The 23,545-nt window shown below is 42.6% G+C and overlaps 1 protein-coding gene across 1 annotated transcript; it reads left to right on the top strand.

The window, feature by feature from the left end:
• The first annotated feature begins 3,956 nt into the window (after nucleotides 1-3,956).
• On the top strand, nucleotides 3,957-7,474 carry cd28 (CD28 molecule). The gene is made up of 5 exons (XM_076746245.1): nucleotides 3,957-4,029; nucleotides 5,827-6,065; nucleotides 6,639-6,795; nucleotides 6,921-7,084; nucleotides 7,365-7,474. Exons 1-5 carry the CDS (start codon nucleotides 3,957-3,959, stop codon nucleotides 7,464-7,466), a joined length of 735 nt encoding a protein of 244 aa, XP_076602360.1. The 3' UTR covers nucleotides 7,467-7,474.
• Nucleotides 7,475-23,545: the final 16,071 nt, after the last annotated feature.

The following is a 23,545-nucleotide window of genomic DNA, read 5'->3' as shown; positions in this document are numbered from 1 at the left end:
TTGTCTTGTTTTATTGTTTACTTTCTTTAGTGATGGATACTCTTCAATGCACGCTGCACATCTCCAAGGTGTGTTCAATAGAAAGCAAAGTTTTTGCCTCTTGCTTTATTCACATGAGAGGTAAAATAAGAAAGCTGTTTGTGGTGGTTTTTACCAGGTCAAAATAAACACCTTTAATAACGAGTCTTTCGTTGAAGGAGTTCCTCTTTCATAATGGCATGCTGGGTGGCTGAATACTTGGGCAGTGATAGACAAAACACATTATGAGTGACAGCACAGAATATGAAAAATTCCTCTGGGGCTAAAGCAGGGTCTCACAGCCCTTTCTGGATTCATTTTCAGTCACATGTTTATGTATTATTTTAAAGACAATGGAGGCAGCTACACATACACAAACATTTCATTGCTATTTAGAAGAAAACACGAAAACGAATATCAGTAATGTTGCCTGGAAACAGTACACTAAATGTACTGCATGGATGAGGATATTCAGACAGATGTTACAGAGCAGGAATGGGAAACAGCTTGTTATCAAGTGCAAAAGTTATCTGTTAATAGTAGATTTAAATTGATCCAATATAATTGGCTTATGAGAATATATGTAACTCCTGAAAAACTCAGTAAATTCAATGCTAATATCACAGTGAGTTTAATAAAATGCAGAATAGAGAAATTAACCCTGTTCATCCAACATCATCTACAAAGAAATCCCTGTACATCCCTGTCCTTTTCCTGAGCTTTGGCTCTGAGAACTCATGAAGGTAAGTTGATTAACTTTTGTCTAATACATGCAAAGCATCTTATTGCTAAACATTAAAAAAGTGTTTGTTGTCCATCTTTGAACATTTGGATTGATGAATTTTCCTCTTGCTTATGATTGAAAGGCTCACATATGCAATCAAACAAAAAAGTAACGTCTCCAATAAAATATCCAATTTATTTCTTATCTTTTTGGAATCAAGCAGCAGTCAAACAAGCATGCTCTCATTCTTAATGTTACTTATGGCTTACAGACTTTCTTGACCTGGTCTTTGGGTGTGCTGTGAAAACGTGAAGTCTATCTTAATATTCATTAAATCCAGTTCACAATAATGAAACTTTGGAGTTCAGACAGAGTTACTGATCTTTATTTTACTCCATGTTAATCCACATTAAATCACTGAAAAAAGGCGAGCTCTTGCTTTGGCCATTAGATTGTTGGTGTTTATTGGATATTGTGCACACGATACTGAGATCAGCGTCAGGTGATGAATTTTCCACATGTACTGACAGACTTGCTGACTAGCTTCTGATTATATTTTTTGCACTTCATATGAAACTACACTGAAACAATGACATCAGCAAAATCAAACCACTGTTTTCCGGGTGACTGAAGACTGTAGTGCTGACTGCAACTTCTGTACGTAAACTCTGTGAGAATGGGGCTTAACCCCACAGAGTGTTTCCAGGCAAAACACAGATGTGATGTCAGGATGACACCAAATGTTGTAACGTCAGCATTTTCAGAATTAGCTATTTTCCACTGCTTGCAAATTATCATTGCATAATAATGTGTATGTGCTGAGCAAAGTGCATACAGTATGGAACAGTAAAAATGATTCCAGAGCTGTGATTAGGAAACTGTTCAATATAAAACTTGTGTACCATCAGATTCGAATGTGTAAAATTAGCTTTGATTGCGTCACACTCACTCCGAGCAGCTCAGTCAGCATCCACCACAGGGACCAGGCCGTAAATTAAGTTCTGGGAATGCAGTAAGTTTTAGGCTGGACTTTGCAACATTTCTTTGAGGACTTTCAGCATTTCAGCCTCCATTTTTAAAAATGCTTCAGCTGCAAGCACACAACAGATGGGCTGATATTAATTGTGGTTGTAAATATTCATAAATCAGCAGAATAACTTTCCTTTAGACTGTAGTGGACATGCAGACACCAGTGGACTAAAGGAATCTTTCAGTTCCTTGAAAAGTTGTTCTTGAGACTAAAGGTTCTGAGTGGAAATGTGGGCAGTGTCTGTATTAAAATAGTGGCATCTGTTTCTACTGTACATCCCACTCAAAGCACTGAGTAATCACTATGCTCCTGTAAACAGTTTCTGCTCTTTTGCAATTGTGGTGAATGCTACCCTTCAGTTGTGTATTAGGTCATTACTGACTCACAGGTTTATGCTGTATGTAAATTACATTTACATCCATTTCTGTCTAGACTCAGAAAATATGTAGTAAAGAATTTAATAAAAGGTATTAAGTGCATGTTTGGTGAAATGGAACTTATCACTATATTCACATGTATGATTCTAGTGAATGATTTCCAGTGAGAAACTGGATTTTGAAGAGTTTTCAGGACAAGTGTCAGACTCAGACAGATGAGGCAGGAGGCAGTGAACAATGAATGAGTTCAGGAGAGGCAGAGTCTATTGTACTGAGCTGGAGTGTTGGCAGATCCAATTTCCTCATGAGAGTAGACAGACTGATCCGAAATCCTCCGTGAGAGCAGACCATGGGCATGGACAGAACAGGTGTGGGCTAAGCACCTGAGCACAACGGGGAAAAAAACAGGAATGCCAAAGGCAGGCAAGACAAAAACACTTAATACGATCTTCAGGTCTGGTTGTTACCACGCAGCAAGGCAGGCAATACGATGAATACTGGTTGTAATCCAGGTGTGTATATACTGAGTGAGCAAGTGGGTCTTAATTGATGATTGCGTGCAGGTGTGCTCAGGGTGCTGGTCTGCAAACCTGCCAACCATGCCCTGCAGCAACACAGACACAGATGAAACAGACAGGGGAGAGACCAACAGGAGACACCAGGAGGGGGAAACACCAGAGCACAGAGTGGAAAAAGAAGGGGAGACTGCAGATCTCCACAAAAACATGCTGTCTTCACTTAGAGGCTTTTTTTTACAGAGTACAAAGGACTGATGGAGAGCTTCATCACATGATGCAACAACCATCACCTGAAGCTCAGTATCAGCAAAACCAATGAGCTTGTGTTGGACTACAATGCTTCAAATATAGTAAAATGTGGAAGCTTCACACACATCCCAAGATTAGTGCCACCAATTCAGTATCTGACCAAATGTGAGATATGGTCACAATCTCTCCCTCTGTTCCCGAGTTATGGTTCTGAATAAGGGGCAGCCAAACAGAATATTATGATGTCACAGGGAAGTTGAAATTGAACCTTTTTGGATATAAAATGCCATCACTTTATCCTATGAGACATTTGTGTGAAATTTTACCACAATTATCATATGAATTCTTGAGTTATGGTCAAAGCTGTGTTTTGTGTGGTCACAGTGACCATTGACTGCCACATTCTAGTCAGTTCATCCTTGAGTCCAAGTGAACGTTTGTGCCAAATTGCAAGGAATTCCCTCAAGACCGTCCTGTCCAAGACAAGGCTGGGATGTACGTACACAACCTGAAAAAACAAAGCAACAACAACAACAACAACTCAACTTCTGCTAAGTTTTAGCAGGAGAGACTCCTGACTCAGACTTTCTGTCTGAAATTAAATATATATATCATTATATTTGCTACAACTGCAAGAATGAATTGGTGTGCTGTGGTACAATCATCACTGTGGAGGCTTCGGGAGGATCATGCATGATTCAAAGGTATGTAGATGTAGCTGTTTTTCAAAAGATGAAAAAGAAGCCATTAACCCTGACACCAAACTACCTTATTAAAATTACTGAAATGAGCTCTTCTCAGCTTTCCTGCAGAACCGCAGCTGTTTAAACTTGCCGTCTCTCTTTACTGGCAATCAGCATCATTTCCTGTGCTGGTTTCCATGACAGCTGAGGGAAATACACCTCTACACTATAAAGGAAAGTTCTACGGTTTTGCTGTATTTTAATTAAATTTGTTCAGTGTGAGGGTGTGTGCTCACCAGCTTTTCGTGAAATCGAAGTGTTTGTGGCTTTCTGTGTAACTGTGACAGACACTGTAGGATGTTCCTGGCTCACTGTATGATGGAATGGATTGTGTTGGCAGTCCTCAGTTGCTGTCTGCCTGTGTGGAGTGGTGAGTATAAACAGACTTATGCTGATATGATGATAGTGATGTTCAGTACATGGATTGGTAACATTTTTACACAGTGTTAATACTCAACTATCAGGTGACAAAAGATGTATGTTGAACGAACTGTTATTTGACAGTTTTGCTGGACCTGTGTAGACTCTTGCAACTAAAACTCCGGCCTCAGCCTAAGGTGACTCTATGAACACTGAATGGGGCTAATTCCTTATAAAATTTTAAAAATAATATAAGGCCATAGGATTATTTTTTCCTATTTTTAGAGAAACAAGGCTGTGACAGTACTGTACAAACACTATTATCACACTTGTGTGTTCTGTGGTGGTGCAGACGAGTTATATGAAGGCAGAAATCTCCTTTCTCTAACCAATTTTATGTGTAAAATGCAGGAGGATGTGTTGTCAGTTAGAAACTACCTGCTTTAATTTTGTACTGAATAAAATACCATCCAGAAAGCTGAGAATATGCTGAACATAGACAGAAGACTCATACTGAGACTGTACATTGGTTAAACAATGTAACGTTTTCAGAAATATGCTTTCTTGCCAAGAGTTAGATGAGAAGATCAATACTACTCTCATACATGTACAGTAAATATGTAGCTGGAGCCAGCAGCTTAGCTTAGCACAAAGACTGGAAACAGGGAAAAACAGCAAGCCTCCACTTTCACCAGCTCTAAAGGTCACTAATTAACATGTTATATCTGTTTAATTGGTACAAAAACCAAAGTGTGAAAGCAAGTATCTGTTTGAAAGAGGTTTGTGTGACAGACTTTTTCCTCTAGTCTTCATGCTAAACTAACTGGCTGCTGGCTGCATTATATTTCCCACACAGATGTGAGAGTCGTATCGATCTTCGAACTAACACTCAGCAAGAACACAAATAATCATAATTTCCAAAATGTCAATCTACAGGTGGAGAGATTACGGTAAAAAGTGCTCATGTATGAAACTTTTCTATCTTGTCAGGCTGTTTTTCACCAGCACTGTTGAATCCATTTCAGATTTCACAATGGATGTAGTGGACGTAACTGTCTCAGACCAGTGTTTAATGTTACTAATTTTTTTGAGTGACAAGTAGTTGAAATTCAGATTTTGCCCGTACATTATGGTTAGAAATCGCAGCATTATGAGGCATTGCCTTGTTTGCTGTCTTACTAGCAGTTGTATGGAAGGGTTGATATCAGTTTTGTGTATTGAGTGGAAAGACTGGCCAGAAAGTGTTTGCTTGGCTTCTTAACTAGCTAGCCATTGATGAGCCTACAATTGGCTTGTACTGGGGAATGTGTGTGAACCCCACAGCTTCACTGTGAGGACGGGACTTCTGCAGAGCTGTGTTTTTTTTTTTTTTTTTTTTACTGTCTCCCTGTGTTAAACGCGGAGGAAGTGACATGTGGGTGTGGCGAGTTTCAGGATTTTGTAAGTTGCCTATTACAGAGCTGAGTGATGAAAGGTAATGTCACAAGTAATTAAGTGAATTATTTATGCTGTAATTAGTAGAGTCATGTAATTGCATTTTTATAATAAGCAATAATTGATTGATTATATTTTTCAAGTAACTGTCAAAACACATTAGTGGTTGATAAAAATGTTCCATTCTGCATGTCTGCCTGCAGCCTTCAGAAGTGGATATAAAGGTTTCGTACTCCTTCACAGACAGCAGCAAATGTGCTAATGCTGTTTATTGTCTTTCGTCTCTGTTGCCCACATAATCACAAAGTCAAAGCTGGCAGAACTTGTACTCGTCTTACCTATTTCCGCCCATCATTCTCTTTTTTTCTCCCAGCTGTGAAGGTGATCCAGCCCTACAGAGTGGTGAGCACCAATGGTACAGCACAAGTCCAGTGCTTCGTCCAATCCCAACCCTCCGACCGCCAGACCCACGTCCAGTACGACCAAAGCCTGCCAAACCTTGAGGAGCTCCGTGTGATTCTGCTGAAAGGCCTCTATGGCACCCAGGCGCTCTGCTCGTCCATCCTCAACTTGACAGGAGCGAGAGAGACAGGTGTGGAGAAAGAGGGACCGGTAAGTTTGTAGATGGATGGATATTTTTGCACTTTAAGTTTAAGTAAGATAACTTTAAAGGGCTTGAATGCATATTTTCCTCCATCAACTTTTTACTACAACAGATGGGACACCCTTTTTTTGTCAAATTTAGAACAATTTTGCCATTTTCTGTACTTGTGTCTTTGAAGGGGGCAAAGCAAACTTTGAGGTTACTCATCACTGTGCACCAATCAGGATTTGGCAACATTTGAATGAAAATCTGATGAGAGTTAGGTCATTGCGTCTCCTGCCAGGCCACTGTTAATGAAATGTGATGAAGCAGTCTTTTAGTGTTAAACTGTGAATAAATAATACACAATGATGTTTCTTCCTGAACTTTAACTATGATTGTTCCTTATACCAAATACTTGACATATGAAACCTTGATTTTACATGCAGAGGCTTTATCTCCCCTTTTGAAAAATTGGTATTTTTGGCATTGTTTGAAATAATTTCCATAAAGACCCATCTGTAGTCTTCTACCTGTTCCAAACTAACGAGACCATTTGCTAACTGCTGGAATCAAACTCAGGCTTAATGTGTGTTTCATAGGTGCAGTGCTCTGCTGAGATGAGAGGGGGCGCTGTGGAGCTGACAGTGTCTGGCCTGAAAGCTACAGACACAGATATGTATCGCTGTGAGATAGAGATCTTCTACCCGCCACCTTTCCTGCGACTCACTGGCAACGGCACACTCATTCATGTCTTAGGTGAGATGTCCACACATGACATGCAGACAGTCGTGTGCGTGTTTACCCACTGAGCTCACAGGTCCCACATCTTTCTGTCCTTCTTTCAGTCTTACCTTTTCCTTATTCATTCCCTTTGTTCACAGACAGCTCTGACTGTCCTGTGCAGGAGGGTTACAGACAGACTGGACACCGGGGTGATGAAGAAGAGGATGACGAGGTCGAAGAGAAATTGGGACCAGTCAGTGTTCCTGTGGGTGTACTGGCGATTCTGGTCATGTTTGTCCTCGTCATCATTATCACCTTCCAGGTAACTTATTTTTTATTCATGTTATGATTGTGATGGTGATTGTTGTTTTTAATAATTGGTAGCAGCAGAATCAATAACACTGATGATCCAGTCTGGCTGGCACTGTTTCTATCTGCTTTCATGCCTCCATTATAGATGGTAAATAAGAAATAATAGATAATAACGTCACAGATTCTTTAACTCCCCCTCCCCCCGACAGCAGCCCATGCTGAAAACTAAATAAAAGGAAATTTTCCTCAGTTGTTTACTGCATTAAAAGCTGTGTGTTTTCCATTTGCAGATTCTCCAGTGTGAACGAGGGAGGAGGGAGATCGTCAGAGCTGTGCCTGGTGTGCTTCACAAAGTGGATGCTGCTGGATTTTCATGTCAAAACATTGCATGAAAAGCACACAACCATTCTTCCCCAACCTCTGAATAGTCACCGTTGAGCTATCATGTCCACAGCAGCCTTGTATCTGCTGAGAAGTTTGTTATGTTTGTGTTATGTTATGTTAGTTTGTATGTTTGTTAAATGTCACCTCTGTTATGACAGAGGTTCTTTTTTGTGACAGCTATAGAAAAACACCAAAATGACATTGAGTGTCTGTGCATATTTTACTTATTAAGTATAAAGATAATGTTTACATTGTTGTAAACAAAAATTCTAATAAAAAGCTAAAGCTTATATATTGAGTTGACTTGAGTTGTGGAGGCACCTATGAGTGCTCACCCTAACTGCAGCTAGGAAGGCTTGAACAGCAAAATGTGTTTGATTAAAAATTTAATCACTTGAACTTTACCTTGGCTAAATGCTCCAGCTAAGAAAATGCAGTGCTTTCAGTCATTTGGCTGCATTATGGCTATAAGTTATTTGCCTGTAAGTGTATTGAAAGTTACTATATATTTGTATATTTTGTTGCCATTGCAATATTAAGCAAATATTCATGTTGGATATTTCCTTAAAATAAAGTTTCTTAACTTTCTTCAATTGTAGTTTTGTGTATTATTGTTCATTATTATCTTTAAAAAACATAAATACATCAGCTCAGCAATGAAGCAAAATCCAAAATCCAATCCAGTATCTATGCTATCTTTGCTTTTTTCACCACCAGTCCAATATACTACTACCACTACTAATAAATATTTATTTCCCAACATAAGTGGGAAAATTTATTTTCTAACCTAATATTCATTGACAATGCAATTGTTGTGCTTTCAAAGCATCAAATTGATTTAATATTACCATATAATTAATTGTGAAGTATATTTACACATCCTCATACTGTACTTTTACCCCTCTCTCTCTCTGAATGCATGCTGGCAGTGAGCATAGTGATGGCTGGTCAGCATGGCTGCAGGCAGAGCCTCAGACCTACACAAACTCATTTGCCAATGAGCCATCACACTTTGTCTGGCTGTCTATGTTTGGTTGAGGAGTATAGTCTAGCTGTAGGTGAGGCTGTTTGGTGTCTGCATCCAGAACGAACAGTGCTGTTGTCATTTTTCCAGACAGCCCAGGGAAAGTGAATCAGCTGCTTGAGACCAGAATAGTGATTAAAGATACTTTAACCGGCCATGCCATCACTAGTAAGTCCTGCTAAGAAGGTCATTATTTCTTATTTGAGCCTGATCCTGAAATGAGCTTTTGGAGAAAGAGCTGGTGAGACATGGGCAGTTAGAGTCTCAGATAAAAATGATCCCCATCAGTTCTAAAGTTTTCATGGTTCTTAAAAAGAGCAATGAGGAGCTGAATCTGGTGTTCAAGTTTAACGTTGATGATTTTGATTATACCTTGCATGTGACCTCAGAAACAGTGAAGTGTTGCAGGTGTGGAGCTGAGCGGTATTTGATTCATTCATGCCTGAGAGAGCTGGTGAGAGCTGGTGAGCTGCTTCTCCACTCGAGCTGTTGTCTGCCAGAGCTGACACCGGAGCCTCCCCACCAGTTGAATCACAGTGAGACACACAGTGTTTACAGGAGGAAAGCAGTGATGACAGTGATCAGGAGAATGAAGTCATGGAAGGTATAGGTAGAAAACTACAACTCAGTCGGAAAATATTTGTCACACCACGACTTGTGTGGCGTAGTCAGTGATGTCTGATGAGGACGTCATGATTGATGACAAAGTTTCCAATGTGACAGTCAAGAGGAAAAATCAAGAAACCAAATCAAAGAAGCTACAAACTGTCAAAGACAAACCTGACATGTTCTTCATCAGAGGACAGTTTAATGAACACAAAGGAAAGCGAAAGTGATCTAACTGGAAACACACAGGTGGATGTGGGGAGTGTTTACTCCTTCAACAGAATTCGGTCATTTTTTACAAGACTCAAAAGGCACGAGACTCCTTCAAGCTCAGGATTTCTTCCCAGATTAAATGTTTTTCCTGGCCTCAGTCAGACTTTTCATGAACAACACACAGAGCACAGACCAGCCAGCCTTTACTGAAGAGAGACATTGTCTCAAAAAACTAATGCAAAAAGTTGTCTCTAAATCTTGTTTGAGTGCAGTTTTATCATTAACATGTGTGATATAAAGCTGGGATCTTTAAACATTAATGTTTAATGAGGATATTTGGAAATTAAATGTTATTTTTCCACAGGAAACACACAGCAAATCTGAGAATGAACCTGCATGGAGGAGGGAATGCAATGGAAAGGTTTTCTTTTCTTTTTTTTTTTTTTTTAAACCACCCCCTCAAAAATGTGTTAAATTATTCAGCATAATTACAATTAAGCAAAAGAAGGGAAACATACAGTAAATGCAATCCAGTATAGATTTCTAGATCATCAATAAACTCAGGTTCATGATAATGATAACTGTTTATCTATGGCTAGCCTTGGTAGATTTTACTATTCAAACATTAGACCAATGTACTATAAAGATTGACCAAGAAGGAATACTCAGTTTTTGGTAAAAATGTAAAATGCAGCACTGCCTATTGTTAAGCTTTTGCCTAATAAATTTGTTTGGACCCAAAGATGCAGACCCGAACACAGCAATCAAGTAAAATGAGAATTTATTAACAATAAATAACAACAAAAAGGAGTGGAGAATAAATAAAGGTGCACTCAAAAGGAGTGGGAGAGAACACAGGGAGCTCTGACAAGGCGGGTTTGAGGCTAGGCACGCACTGAAGCGGCGGGTAGGCACTGTAACACAGGAGCACACGATTAGTGGCTGTTAAAGGGCAGTTAGCATTAGCAAACCTCACAAGGAGAGAAGGAACAGAAACATAGGGTCCTAACACCTGTTAGTATTTCAATGTGGCCCTGCTTTCTCTTAATGTTTTTGAAAATGCATATTTTACAAATACAACAACTAAATCAGAATACACTTCAGTGGTGGGTTATAGGGAAGGGTAAAATAAAATAACTGTGGCAACAGTGCACTCAGTGTGAGAGGAGGGAGCTCTGGAGAGAGAAATAGAGGAGCTGTAAAATTTAGCAGACTCCACGGGTAGAAAGAGAACATAGACTTTTGCTGCTCAAAGGCCTCTGGTTTGCTCCTTGTCTCCAAAGGGTTCTCTTTCTTCCATTTTTTCTCCAGTGTCAAACAAAAACAAAAGGACAAAAAATACTGATGCATTCCCTGCAGTCTGACACTGACCAGCCTCTGCAGCTTCTGCAGTCTGCAGAGATTTGCACACATGCAGTTGCCTTCTATGAAGACCTCTTCAAGATGGAGTTCGAGGAGAGAGCAGAGGTAGTGCAGTTGTTTTGGTTCCCATGGAGGCCAATACAGTTGGATGCAAAGACCTCCACTGATGAACTGCATGCAGCTTTGCAGAACCAGGAGAGTGGCGATGCTCTGGGCACTGATAGCCTTCCTGTAGACTTCTACATGGTTTTCTGGCCTGTGATTGGCAAGCATTTGATGATTGTTCTCAGAGTCATAATAACTGACAGTTACCTTTGAGCTGCAGGAGAATAATCCTCAGCCTTCTCCAAGAAAAATGCTGAGGAAATGGCTGCCAGTATGTTTTACCTCAGAAGGCCTGCTGGCCAGGATTCAAGTATTGGCGGATTTCTTCTGGGACCATCCCCACTGGGTCTCAGCAAGCTGTTCCTGCCAAAGGAGGAAGGAGGACAGGGCAGCAGCGACTTCAGTTCATCCAGAGCTTTAAGAACTGTCCATTCCCACCCGCTTATCCGGGGCCGGGTCGCGGGGGCAGCAGTCTAAGCAGGGATGCCCAAACTTCCCTCTCCCCGGACACTTCCTCCAGCTCATCCGGGGGGACCCCGAGGCGTTCCCAGGCCAGCCGAGCGACATAGTCACTCCAGCGTGTCCTGGGTCTTCCCCGGGGCCTCCTCCCGGTGGGGCATGCCTGGAACACCTCCCTAGGGAGGCGTCCAGGGGGCATCCGGTAGAGATGCCCGAGCCACCTCAGCTGACTCCTCTCGATGTGGAGGAGCAGCGACTCTACTCTGAGCTCCTCCCGGGTGACAGAGCTCCTCACCCTATCTCTAAGGGAGTGCCCCGCCACCCTGCGGAGGAAACTCATTTCAGCCGCTTGTATCCGGGACCTCGTTCTTTCGGTCAAGACCCAAAGTTCATGACCATAGGTGAGGGTAGGAACGTAGATTGACTGGTAAATTGAGAGCTTCGCCTTTCGGCTCAGCTCCTTCTTCACCACAACGGACCGATACAGCGACCGCATTACTGCTGCCGCTGCACCGATCCGCCTGTCAATCTCACGCTCCATTCTTCCCTCACTCGTGAACAAGATCCCAAGATACTTAAACTCCTCCAACCCGGAGGGAGCAAGCCACCTTTTCCCGGTCGAGAACCATGGCCTCGGACTTGGAGGTGCTGACTCTCATCCCAGCTGCTTCACACTCGGCTGCGAACCGTCCCAGTGCACGCTGAAGGTCCTGGCTCGATGGAGCCAACAAGACAACATCATCCGCAAAAAGCAGAGACGAAATCTGCCGGCTCCCGAACCGAACCCCCTCCGGTCCCTGGCTGCGCCTAGAAATTCTGTCCATAAAAAAAATGAACAGAACCGGTGACAAAGGGCAGCCCTGGCGGAGTCCAACATGCACCGGGAACAGGTCCGACTTACTGCTGGCAATGCGGACCAAGCTCCTGCTCCGGTTGTATAGGGACTGCACAGCCCTCAGCAGAGGGCCTCCAACCCCATACTCCCGGAGCACCTCCCACAGAATGACGCGAGGGACACGGTCGAATGCCTTCTCCAAGTCCACAAAACACATGTGGACTGGTTGGGCAAACTCCCATGAACCCTCAAGCACCCCGTGGAGGGTATAGAGCTGGTCCAGTGTTCCGCGGCCGGGACGAAAACCGCATTGTTCCTCCTGGATCCGAGGTTCGACTATCGGCCGGATTCTCCTCTCCAGTACCCTGGAATAGACTTTCCCAGGGAGGCTGAGGAGTGTGATCACCCGATAGTTGGAACACACCCTCCGGTAGGATGTTGCTCCACTAGAGTTGTTGGATTGATATTTAATACAATTGTAGGAAAACAGTTCTTAAAGCTGTTTAAAAAGCTTTAAGAACTGACAGCTTTAAGAACGGTAGGATGGTGCTCCACTAGGGTTGTTGGATTGATATTTAATACAAAAAGCTTTCTTAAAGCTGTTTAAAAAGCTTTAAGAACTGTTTTCCTACAATTGTATTAAATATCAATCCAACAACCCTAGTGGAGCAACATCCTACCGTTCTTAAAGCTGTTTAAAAAGCTTTAAGAACTGTTTTAAGAACTGTTTTCCTACAATTGTATTAAATATCAATCCAACTACCCCAGTGGAGCAACATCCTGCCGCTGAGCCCTGATGTCCAAATAACAATAAATTCCATTTGTACAGACAGATTTTGCAGCCTGTGCAGACTACAGATTATTATAAAAATACAACTGCCTTCCTCTGTCAGGAAGACTCTGCCTCCCCCTCACCTTCCTTGTGTCTCTCTGTGTTTTCCCTTTCCTCTTGTATCTTGTGAGTCCTCCCCTTGAATTTATCCTTGTTTGTGTGTGTGTGTGTGTGTGTGTGTGTGTGTGTGTGTGTCTGGACTGGGCAGCTCCTCCTTTGCCACGACTCACCTACACCTGATCCTTCCTTTGCCTAATTCCTGCCAATCAGCCATCACAGCTGCAGCCAGTCCTCTAATCAAAAGCCACAGGATAAATATCCAGTTCTCCTCACTAGTCTTCGCCAGATTGTTGTACTGGCCAGCCACATATCACGTCTTGGCCATGAGAAGCTCTTAGTGTTTTGTTTCTTGCTCAAATACTGAATTGTTTTCTTCTTGTGAATAATACTGTGCTCTCCTAGTGTCTCTGCCTGCTCAAGTCTGCACAGCTACAGACCGCCTGTCCTCTACCTGTCCCCCAGCTGATTCTACTCACCTGTCTGCCCGCTCCTTCCTGGATCTGCATGGATTGTCTCCCCAGTGAACAGTATTCCTTTTGTTACAATAAATCATTTTCAATCATATCCGCCTGAAGCTGTGTCCTGCATTTGGAGTCCAGCTTTTTTCACTTTTTCTTAACATCCTCTGTATAGCCTCACCATTAAATAATTAACCAGTGAAAACTCAATTCAAATAGATCTATGGACATCGTGGTGGGCGCAACAAACAATATTAAGCTGCAGAAATTTAATGGCTGCCAGTTTAACAGCAGAATAAAACACCATCACAGCAGACACAGATGCACAAACAATATAGATTCCACAAGTTCATTAGCAATGTAGCAAACATGGAGGATCCACCATTGGTATTTTAGCATTTATCCAGACCCGTCACCCACCAGCATCTTGGGTGTATTACATCAATCATTAATTCAGGTAAATGCAACTTTTTGAAAAACTATTTTCATGGTAGAACTAAAGGTTTGTAATATGCCAGTCCCTAACTGCAGGGAGGGATGGACAGTTAGCATTAAGACTGGTCATCTGGACATGTCGATTGGAGCTGACTTTTACTTTTTTTCACTGAATAATAATGAGCCAAAAAGAAATATTGGTTTCAACTGTTATGCCCTGGTCTAGGAGAACCCTTGACATAACAGATGCGCTCCCTCCAGTCTTCCCACTCCAAAGAAGGCCAGCAACTAGATAAGCTGATTTCAAACAAGGTGCAGTTTTATTTAGCTTCAGGGGAAGAACAGGTCAACATAACAAACAGAGCAAACTAAAATCACACTACACTTTCCTAATAAACAAAAGGAAAATAAATGACAAATTTATAACCTAAGCTCCTGACATAAAAACACAGGAGAAAATGGGTTCAAAACAGAAGGCTTCTCCCCCCCACTTAACTGCCCTAACTATTTACAACTATTTACAATATTTACAAAAGTTCAAAACTTGATTTTCATACAAAAGTTCAAAACTTGATTTTCACACACACAGAGTCTGCTAGCTCAAACAATCCAAACATCATGCTGGCGTTTCCTTGTGGTGGAAATGCTGGAGAGAGGCCAGAGTGCAGGCTGCCGCTATTCAAACAGACCGGGGATCTGCCCCCTGACCAATCTTGCTGCAGCAGCCGTCATCATGCTCCATTCACGCTGAAGAGAGAGAGAAAGAGACACACACACACTGGGGGAGGAGACACTGCCGCAAAGAAAAAAAAAAACAAAACACACACTCATAAATGACCCACAGGGTCAAAACACAACTGAAAAATTCGTGCTTTCCCGAATAACATATTTGGATCTGGATGCATCTCTACTGGTGAGTGTGCAATACTCCTTCAAGAATTTGACGAGAGGTTTCAGGACCTGAAAAGTAAACAAGAGGAACTGAACATATTTCAAGATTCAAGATTCAAGATTGCTTTTATTGTCATTGAGCATGGCCATGTCAATGAAATTTTTGTTGCAACCCCCGTGTGAAAAAGAAAAGATAATAAAATAAGATAAAATAGAATAAGATGAAACACATCTAGATAAAATAAACTCACAATAAAATAAACTCACAGATAACATAAATTCACAAATAAGATAAACTCAAAGGACATAAAAAGTCAGCATTTAAAACGTATATACAATATACATAAAATGCAATGATACTGTGTGTATACTTAAATGTTAAGTACACAGAAGGTGCGAGTGTGCAAAAGAAATGTTCTCACAGTCTCTCCCTCCAATTGGTGGGAGTGACTGAGGCGGCAGGGGAAGGGGTGTGTGTGTGTGTAGATGTGCGTGTGTGACTGCAGGGGGGGGGGATGAGTGTGTGGGTGTTGCTGCGGGGTGGTGAGGTGTGTGTGAGGTGCTGCAGGGGGTGATAGCCCTGACAGCTCTGGGGAAGAAGCTACGCAAAATAGCAGATCCAGCCATCGCATTAGAGGTCAGTATCATTATGTACGTGTTCAGCAATTTAGCTTAGCTCTGGAAAGATGTTGTAAAAATTGAAATGGTCCTTGATAGGAAATTGCTCACAGAACGTGGAGAGGCTTAATTTTCTTGGCTTGGAGGAGGGTTAATAACAGATTCGGTGATTGTGAAAATGACTCTGGGGTTATATCAGTGTGTTGCTATGATATTGGAGCAATAGGAGGACCTGCTTCTTTCACTGTTTTTTGATAAGCGGACATTAGTTCTTTCATAATTTCAGTACATTACCAGAGGGAACTTTTCCCATTTCCATTCTGCTTGTCTGCTTTTTGCTTTATTTCTTTGGTGTGGTTATTTAGCCAAGGTGTAAAGTGAGTTGCTTTGACTCATCTGATTTTTGTACTTTACAGGTACAGTTGAACTTTACAGGTACTGCAGGTATTCAGTAAATCATCTGTACATACATTTGATTTTTGGACATTACAAAGTGCAGAGGTGAAACACTAATGAAAGTTGTTAGAGGTTGTATTAAGGACACAAGAAGAAACGTGATTTGACACAGTGGGTGCAGGAGGTGGAAATGGGGCTTTCAAAATAATACCTTTGTGGTCAGAAACACATGAATTCATAGTGAAGGGGGAGGTATGGATCAGGTAGAACTGCTACTGGCTAATAGCACTGGGGGTTGTCTTAACAGGTGACACCGGATAACATCACAGGTGAAAACTTACTAATGTTTGTGGAAAATATTTGGGACCCTCTGCTTCCACTTGTACACAAGAAATTTACTGAGTACATTCATGTTCCCTAGAAGATGAACCACGTTGACATACATTGACCTCATGACCTTTCTATGAGTGCCACATTCTGGACAAACTTTACATTTTTTTGCCACACTATTAGTATAGCAAAATTATCAATATGTTGTTAGTTTCATTTGTTTAATTCATTTGTTTAATGCAGTACAACACTCAAGGCTGGTAGTCTGTCTTTAGATGAACCCTTTTCAGAAGAGTCATAAAATGCAACCCACAGGTGACCCACATTTCAAGTGAAAGCCAAATATGAACCCCAGAAATATAAAGCACAGAGGGTGGCAGATGCACACAAACTAACAAACTGTGAGCCAGAGAAAATAGAAAAGTTTTCAGTTTGCTTTTGATGATCAGGCAGTTGGTTCTAGAGAACAGCACCAAAATGTGTGTATGTGAGGGCTGCTGTGTCCTTTAACGAGCCAGAACCTTTCTATTTTTTTGTCTGGGTAATCAAGCAAAGAGGATTGCAGTAGTTTCTAACCTGTTTGAGATAAAAGTATGAACTGCTTTCTTAGAATGAGCTTGAGATATAAATAATTTAATTTCTGATATATTTTTTCAGCTGATAAAAGTTGCCCTAGTTATGTTATGACTTGCTGGCTCTATTCCAGTCAGAGGCTCTTGTTGTAAATCAGATTCAGCTGTCCAAGAAAAATGCTCAAAAAGGCTGCAGGAGTCGAAGTCCGAGAAGCAACTTTATTGTCGACAACAAAGGGGAAACACCCAGAGACACACAAGGTGTAACTCTCATGAAGTTCTCCAAGTCTCTCCAACTTACAAGAGTCAGCGCTCGCCTTTTATACAATTTGCTCAAGGTCATCCCCGCCCTTGGGGCATCTTCTTCTTTTTCTGATTCTTCTATTTTTATACACCATTACGTTATCTTTTGGCAGCTTTCCTGCCCGGAATTTCCCTATCTTATCCAAATTTGTATTGATACATTAAAGGTGCATCTTGAGGATGCTTCCTTTTTATTTTCTTTTCTATTCTTCCAAATTACACCATTAGCTTCTGGTCGTCCTGGGCTCTTATTTTTTAAAAGTATTTACTTCTTACAATTACACCATTAGCTTTTGATCGTCGTGCATTCTCTTTTTTAAAAATATGTATAATCACAATAATCACCAAAAATCAGCATTCAATGAGACATGACAAATTACAGTATGATTGGTAACATTATTGTCTTTTATGATTAATGATAGATACGTAATATAGCTTGAATATAGTAAGGTTATATGAGGACACACAGGGCTATGCAAGGTCACAGCACATACCGGCCAAAACCGGTTGGAACCAACCAACACCGGCTGCAGAGACACCTGCAGAACCATGGAAAGTACCAAAGGCTCATGATGCAGATATGGGCTCATATGATCTCTTGATATCTGACTTCTGCTGCGCAGTGTTAGCTGCGCAGCGTCAGCCTTGCATAGCATCACCCTCCTGACTCCTCTGTGTGCCTTTTCTATTTCTCTACTATCACACTTCTGCTACAAACTACCATTGGTTACAGTGTTTGACTCAATTCTCACATATCTTCACATGTCCGTTGAAAAAAATTATACTACATCTCCCCCCTTTGTGACTGTAAAGTCACAGTGTTGCTGGTTCAACCAAACTATTACTAGCAGGGATCCTTCATCAACTAGACGGCAAATAATCCATCAGAAGAAAGATATGGCAAACATTCCCAAGGACAGTGAGGCAAAAATACATATATTCAGTAGTACCGAGTTTCTGGTTATAATATGTAGTAGTAAGGCACTTGCAGCTCTTAAAACACTTTATCGTAATGAATAAAAGAAACATGAAATGAATAGATATATAGGGGAAGACTCAAAAATATTTCTGTGTATTCCCTTTTGATAATCAATGCAGTAGATAATTTTTCAGTAGCTTTTGATTTCAGTATAAGTAGTAATGATTTCCAGGATTAGGAACATGATTAAAACATGAGCGTTGAATTTGATGGAAAGTCATTCAATCAGTAGTAGGCGGGTTCGGCGGAGTGGCAGGTTCCTCAGGGTTGGCAGGATCCTCAGGGTTAGGGGACGTTGGGGAGAACTCGTGGATGTCTGGGCTGGACGGAGAAGGGGAAGTTGGGGATTGAACAGGAGTGCGTGAAGCAGGAGCAGCTCGAGACTGTTGGAGTTGGTCGAGAAGATCATCAATACGGACATCCTGGCGGACTATAATGGCATTCCGCAGTGTAAGAGACGTTTTCACTTCGTCAAAGGCGTCCTGCGATTGGCGAAGGGCTCGTTGGGTGGTCTCCAGAATCTTTTGAGTGTTTTCAAGAGCCAACTGTTTGGCATCCCTGTCCCGCAAAGCTGCATTCCTGTCACAAAGGGCGGTGTATTTTTCTTGCAGGAGGATAGCCCTTTCCTGCAGCAGGGCGTTCCTTTCTTCCTCCCACTGCTTCTTTTCTGTGTGGTAGCGTTCGGCATCCTGGCGCCTTTGTCGATCTAACTTGCAGGTCAAGGCGCGACGGCGTTCCTGCATAAGGAAAGCTCGTTCTTGGGGAGTTTTGTTCAGCAAATGGACCCTGAATTGATCCATGTTCTGAAGGAGCGTAGAGGGATGGAGGAGGAGGTTTGGAGTGGGAGTCACAGGAAGGACAGGTACCACTCCTTGAATGGGGGTGGTTGCATTATTGGTGATGGGGGCACTGTTAATTGGAGGTTCCCCGAGCAAAGACAACAGTGAAGACGGCGGGGCTTGAAGCATTGTCATAGTAGAGGGGCCAGCATGAGCAGTTTCGATAGGATATTGTTGACCTGGTCCTCCAGCAGCTGGATTGTAGGGCGTAGGCGTAGGTCCCTCTGCTGGCACTGGTGAGGCATGGGGACCAGAAGGATACGCTATCCAGTTGTCGCCTTGGAGACCGTAGACGGCTGTTATGGCAGGACCCACCAGATGTGAAGCACAGGCACTCTGCGTGGGATTGTTGGCTGTCATCTGCATCTGCCCACGGGAGGGAGAAGAGCGGATGGAGCCATTTGGGGCCTGCAGGTCACGCTGCCAGTCAGCACTTGGTCGGTCAGACATTTCTGTTCATTGCAGAGTAAATGGAGAGATTAGAGGGCACACAATCTCTCATTTAGAGCGGCCCTATGACAGGCCCACTCCCCCTTGGTAAGGCCCCCCCTTCTTTCTTCACGAAATAATGTTTGTCCCCTACCTTGAAGGAGCATAAGTTTCTACATTGAAATATGTCGGGGCCTTTTTTAAAGGTACCCTCTCCTACACATACGTAGTAGCGGGCAAAAAACTTTGATATCGCCTTCACTCCTTTCCTTTTACATCTCTGAAAGAATATATGAGTACTAAAGAGTAAGAGCGAGCCATAGTACAGAGAAACTACATGTATTGTATTCTTCGTAGTAAGCGGCAGTCGATCAGGTGTACCAGGGGTTGCTATGTCATAGTCATATTTCAATGTGAGCCGAATACAGTTTGCTGTGATGCCTAAAGGAAGACTGTATTTCTTTTCAGTCCATGCGGTTACTTCAATAGCTTGTATGCGAAGATCTTGGGGTAGGGATGGCAAGGGAAAGTCTTTAGAATGCACAGAGGAGTTTACATATTGTACGTGTGTTTTTGACTGAGTTACTGATACTGGTCCTAGTGGCAGCATGTCTAATATGTCTTGTAGATCTTTATGATATTCGCGAAGAGCACGAGGCTTTTGTTTGCCTCTTCGTTGTCTACGTTTTTTCTTTCCCATCTTAAATTTTGTATATATCAGAGGCCGTATCCATCATTTCCTCATAGGTATTGGATTCTGCATCATCTATGAATGGCGGATTTATGTTAGTTTGAACTTGAAGGAGGAATTGTCCTGGCACAAATCGTGTCGCTCTTTTAATCATAGTAGACACCAATGGTAAGATGCAACACATAATGACTGCTACCAGTAACATAAATCCCCCTAGGAGCATTCCTATGAGCCGCAAGATTTTAGTCCATGAAAGACTTCCCAACCAATCCCAAATCTTTGCAAGGACATGATTCTTTGTGTTCCAGTTCGACATAGTCACATGCTGATCTCTTAGTGATTTCATTTTGTTCAATAACAGAGTCAGGTTGCCATTTTCACCTGTTGCGGTTGGGATGACAGTACAGCAATCGTCTCCAAAGTAGCTACAGACACCGAACTCCTCAGCCAGTAGTCTATCAAGAGCAAATCTGTTCTGCAGGGCCATCTTGGTAGTTGAATGCAATTGTAAATTAATCCCTTCAAGGGATGAAATTGTCCAATTAATGAATCGCTGCTGGTTATACCAGAGGAAATTTACCCATCTGCTATTTCTCGCCAACCATTGTGAGTTTAGGATAGGGCCGACAAGAGGTATCCATCCTGTCGCCTGTCCAGACTTTATCCAATGCTCACTTATGGCTTGGTGATCCTCTGGAATCCCTATAGGTTCTTGATTCCATGCTATGTATATATCGTTATCTGGTTTCCATGATTGGCTGTTTACACTCCGACGGGTCCTGGATCGTACACTCTCGTTTCCTTGTGACTCTGCAAAAACGGCAAGTTGTCCAGTCAGCATCACTGGAGCACAAATACCCGTCCAATTAGCCGGTAAAGTTTCTTTTACCTGCTGGTCATCATTACACAACCAGAATACATCAGCTAGCGGTCGGGTACCATTCTTTAGTGAAGGGAGAGTATATTGGGCATACAGTGTCCCGTTCTGTATAACCTTAAAAGACCACTTTTCATCTATTATCAACTGTTCACACCTTATTTTAGCCTTACGCAAGGTTTTACCAATGTTTACAGACACCGTGATGGGGTGGTCAAGGTCTGATGTTGAGTTAATTCCCAGTAGTCCCCTTTCGTGAGCTTGGTCATTCTGCCACTGCTGCCATTGGGTTGAGTTTACTGACACCTTTTTACGCCGCAGTTGCAAGCCATCATCTGTAGTGTTGCTCTTTTTTACCTGTTTGGTCGAGAAGGTAGTTGCTGGTGCAAACAATTGGTCAGCGAGCATTGCTAGCTGGCCCGTAATATTCTGTCCTCTTGCTATGCAAAGAGGATGTACCAATCTTTTGGATATTTTGGTGAGAGGCGGTGCCCAATGTTGTTGCGTCTCATTCAATGGCCTGGGACAGACTGTGGTATTTTCCAACCACGTACCGTTTACTTTACTTAGCGTGCTTGCCATAGCAAGGAGGCAATAAGCGAAACAGGTGGTTCGATTTGTACACCTCCGTTTCTTTGCCCCTGGAATCGGCTTTACTTCTGGTAATTTCTTTGAGTTGTAGCACGTAATGCAAGCCTCCTTGCTGACCTGTCTGGTGGAGTATGTCATCCATTGGTAAAACATGTTATTTTCCCATCCCAATATTTCTTTTTGATCTGCCAGTTCTAGTGGGCTTCTAGTTTTGCGTTTTCTTAGCACGTTTTGGGTCAATTTAGTTGTTTCTTTAGCAGAATTTTTTACCTCTGTGCACAGACCTTTTACACATCGTACTCTCATTGCCATCACTCCCTCCACAAGACAATTGCCACCGAGCATCTGCACCTCTAATGGTACACCATCCAAGTTTAATATTAATGTTCGATCATGGTGCGCAAATCTAACATATGTAAGTGTGACTGGTTTGGTAAGTGGTATTTTCCCAGACAAAGCTGCCGCAGAACCTGCTGCCAGAATGCACTGCGCGATTCGATCTTCCTTTGTCTCATTTTTTATCAGCAGATGCTTTGCACTGAGAAACACCAGGCTCATCCCCACGATTATTATAGCCAGATTTTTTAGCCTAGCTATCTGGGGACCAATCCGGCTCTCTCTGTAGCCAATGGAGAGAGCTAAGTGGGTCGAGTTCTGGTGGACATGTTTGGGCTGATGTCCCTTCTCCTGTGCTGAGTGGTGACCATGGAGCTCTCCCACCCTCTTCTCCTGCTGCTTCTTCTGCAGCGGGTGTGGGCTCAGAGTCACTGTCATGTTCTTCTATACTGTCTCTCGGAGACTGTCGGGGTTGTAGTGAGCCACTACTTGTTGCACTACTTTCTGAGTCTCTACTCTCACGCCTTCTTCTTTCTGCAAGTCTCTGTGATCTTCTCTCTCCTTGTGGCTCAGGTGTTTGTCTTTCCTCCTGAGGGGAGGTGTGGCTGTCCCTCTCTGGTTGTCTTAGGGCGGCGTCGCCGTCCCTGTCTCCCTGTCCCTGCAGGGCGGCTGTGCCTTCCCTTGGTGCTTGATTTGGATCTCTAGCTCTGCAGCAGTGATTTAAATGAAACCAAACTCTCTTACCCTCGACTTTCAGGGCAGTTGGGGTGGATAGAATAACCTTGTAGGGCCCCTCTCGTCTGGCTTCGTTCCACTTCCGTTTGAACACCTTCACGTAGACCCAGTCACCAGGCACAATCTTTCTCAGTGGCTCTGGGATGTCAGCGTTCCTTTCCTCTGAGACAGCTTTTATCTGTTGAAACACAGCTTTATGTATTTGTGTTAAGTGTCGCAGGTAACAAGTTAGTTCTCTTTCACACTGCTCAAGCGGTGGTCCCTCATAGGGACCTCTGTAGAAGGGAACCGGCATTGGTCTCCGTGTTAGTGCCTCATGTGGTGTTAGATGTGTTAGTCGGTTAGCTTGCGTACGCATAGACATCAAGGTTAGGGGCAATGCATCCACCCAGTTCAGCTTATATTGGCTGTCTGCTATAATCTTTGCAAGCTTAGCTTTCAGTGTTCCATTCGCTCTTTCCACAGCTCCCTGTGACTGTGGATGGTACACACATCCAAACTTCTGTTTTATGCCTAACATTTTTAAAGCCACTTTCATTGTTTCTGCCACAAATTCCGACCCATTATCTGAACTGATGGTGTCAGGAAAACCAAATCTCGGAAAAACCTCTTTACACAGGAATTTGGCTGCTGCTCTAGCATCTGGACCCTTAGTTGGAACAGCTTCCACCCATCTACTGAACCTATCCACGATTACTAGAATGTATCTGAATCCTTTTACTCGTTGTGTCATATCAACATAGTCCATCATTAGATGCCGAAAAGGTCCCTCTGGTGGTGGAATATGTGCGAGTGGCGCTGTGAACGATTTTCGTATGTTGTATTGAGCACATACCTCACATTCTTGTAATGTTCTGTCGACCATAGCGGCCAAAAATGGCGACCACCATACAGGCTGAAGTCGTCTCAGTACCTCCCCCCTTGCGCAATGGTCTTGACCATGCGCATCAAGAATAGCCACCTTAGTGAGGGAAGAAGGAAGAACAAAATGGCCACGTGGGCCTCGCCAGAGACCTGGTGTGGGGCCTGTATTATTATTTTTAAATGCTCCCCTTTTACGCCATACAGAATGTTCGTAGGGGCCTGCTGCGGCTTGTGCTGCTATCAGAGA

The sequence above is a fragment of the Chaetodon auriga genome, chromosome 13 (genome assembly GCF_051107435.1).
Source record: "Chaetodon auriga isolate fChaAug3 chromosome 13, fChaAug3.hap1, whole genome shotgun sequence".
In the NCBI taxonomy this organism is placed as follows: domain Eukaryota; kingdom Metazoa; phylum Chordata; class Actinopteri; order Chaetodontiformes; family Chaetodontidae; genus Chaetodon; species Chaetodon auriga.
The sequence above is the reverse complement of the archived record's forward strand: the minus strand, read 5'-3'. Positions and strand labels throughout refer to the sequence as shown.

Bases quoted from the DNA above. Each gene is read 5' to 3' on its own strand.
- cd28 (XM_076746245.1), top strand. From the start codon at position 3,957: ATGTTCCTGGCTCACTGTATGATGGAATGGATTGTGTTGGCAGTCCTC. The intron at 6,066-6,638 runs GTAAGTTTGTAG...TGTGTTTCATAG, and splicing joins GTGTGGAGAAAGAGGGACCG to GTGCAGTGCTCTGCTGAGAT. The intron at 7,085-7,364 runs GTAACTTATTTT...TTCCATTTGCAG, and splicing joins TCATCATTATCACCTTCCAG to ATTCTCCAGTGTGAACGAGG.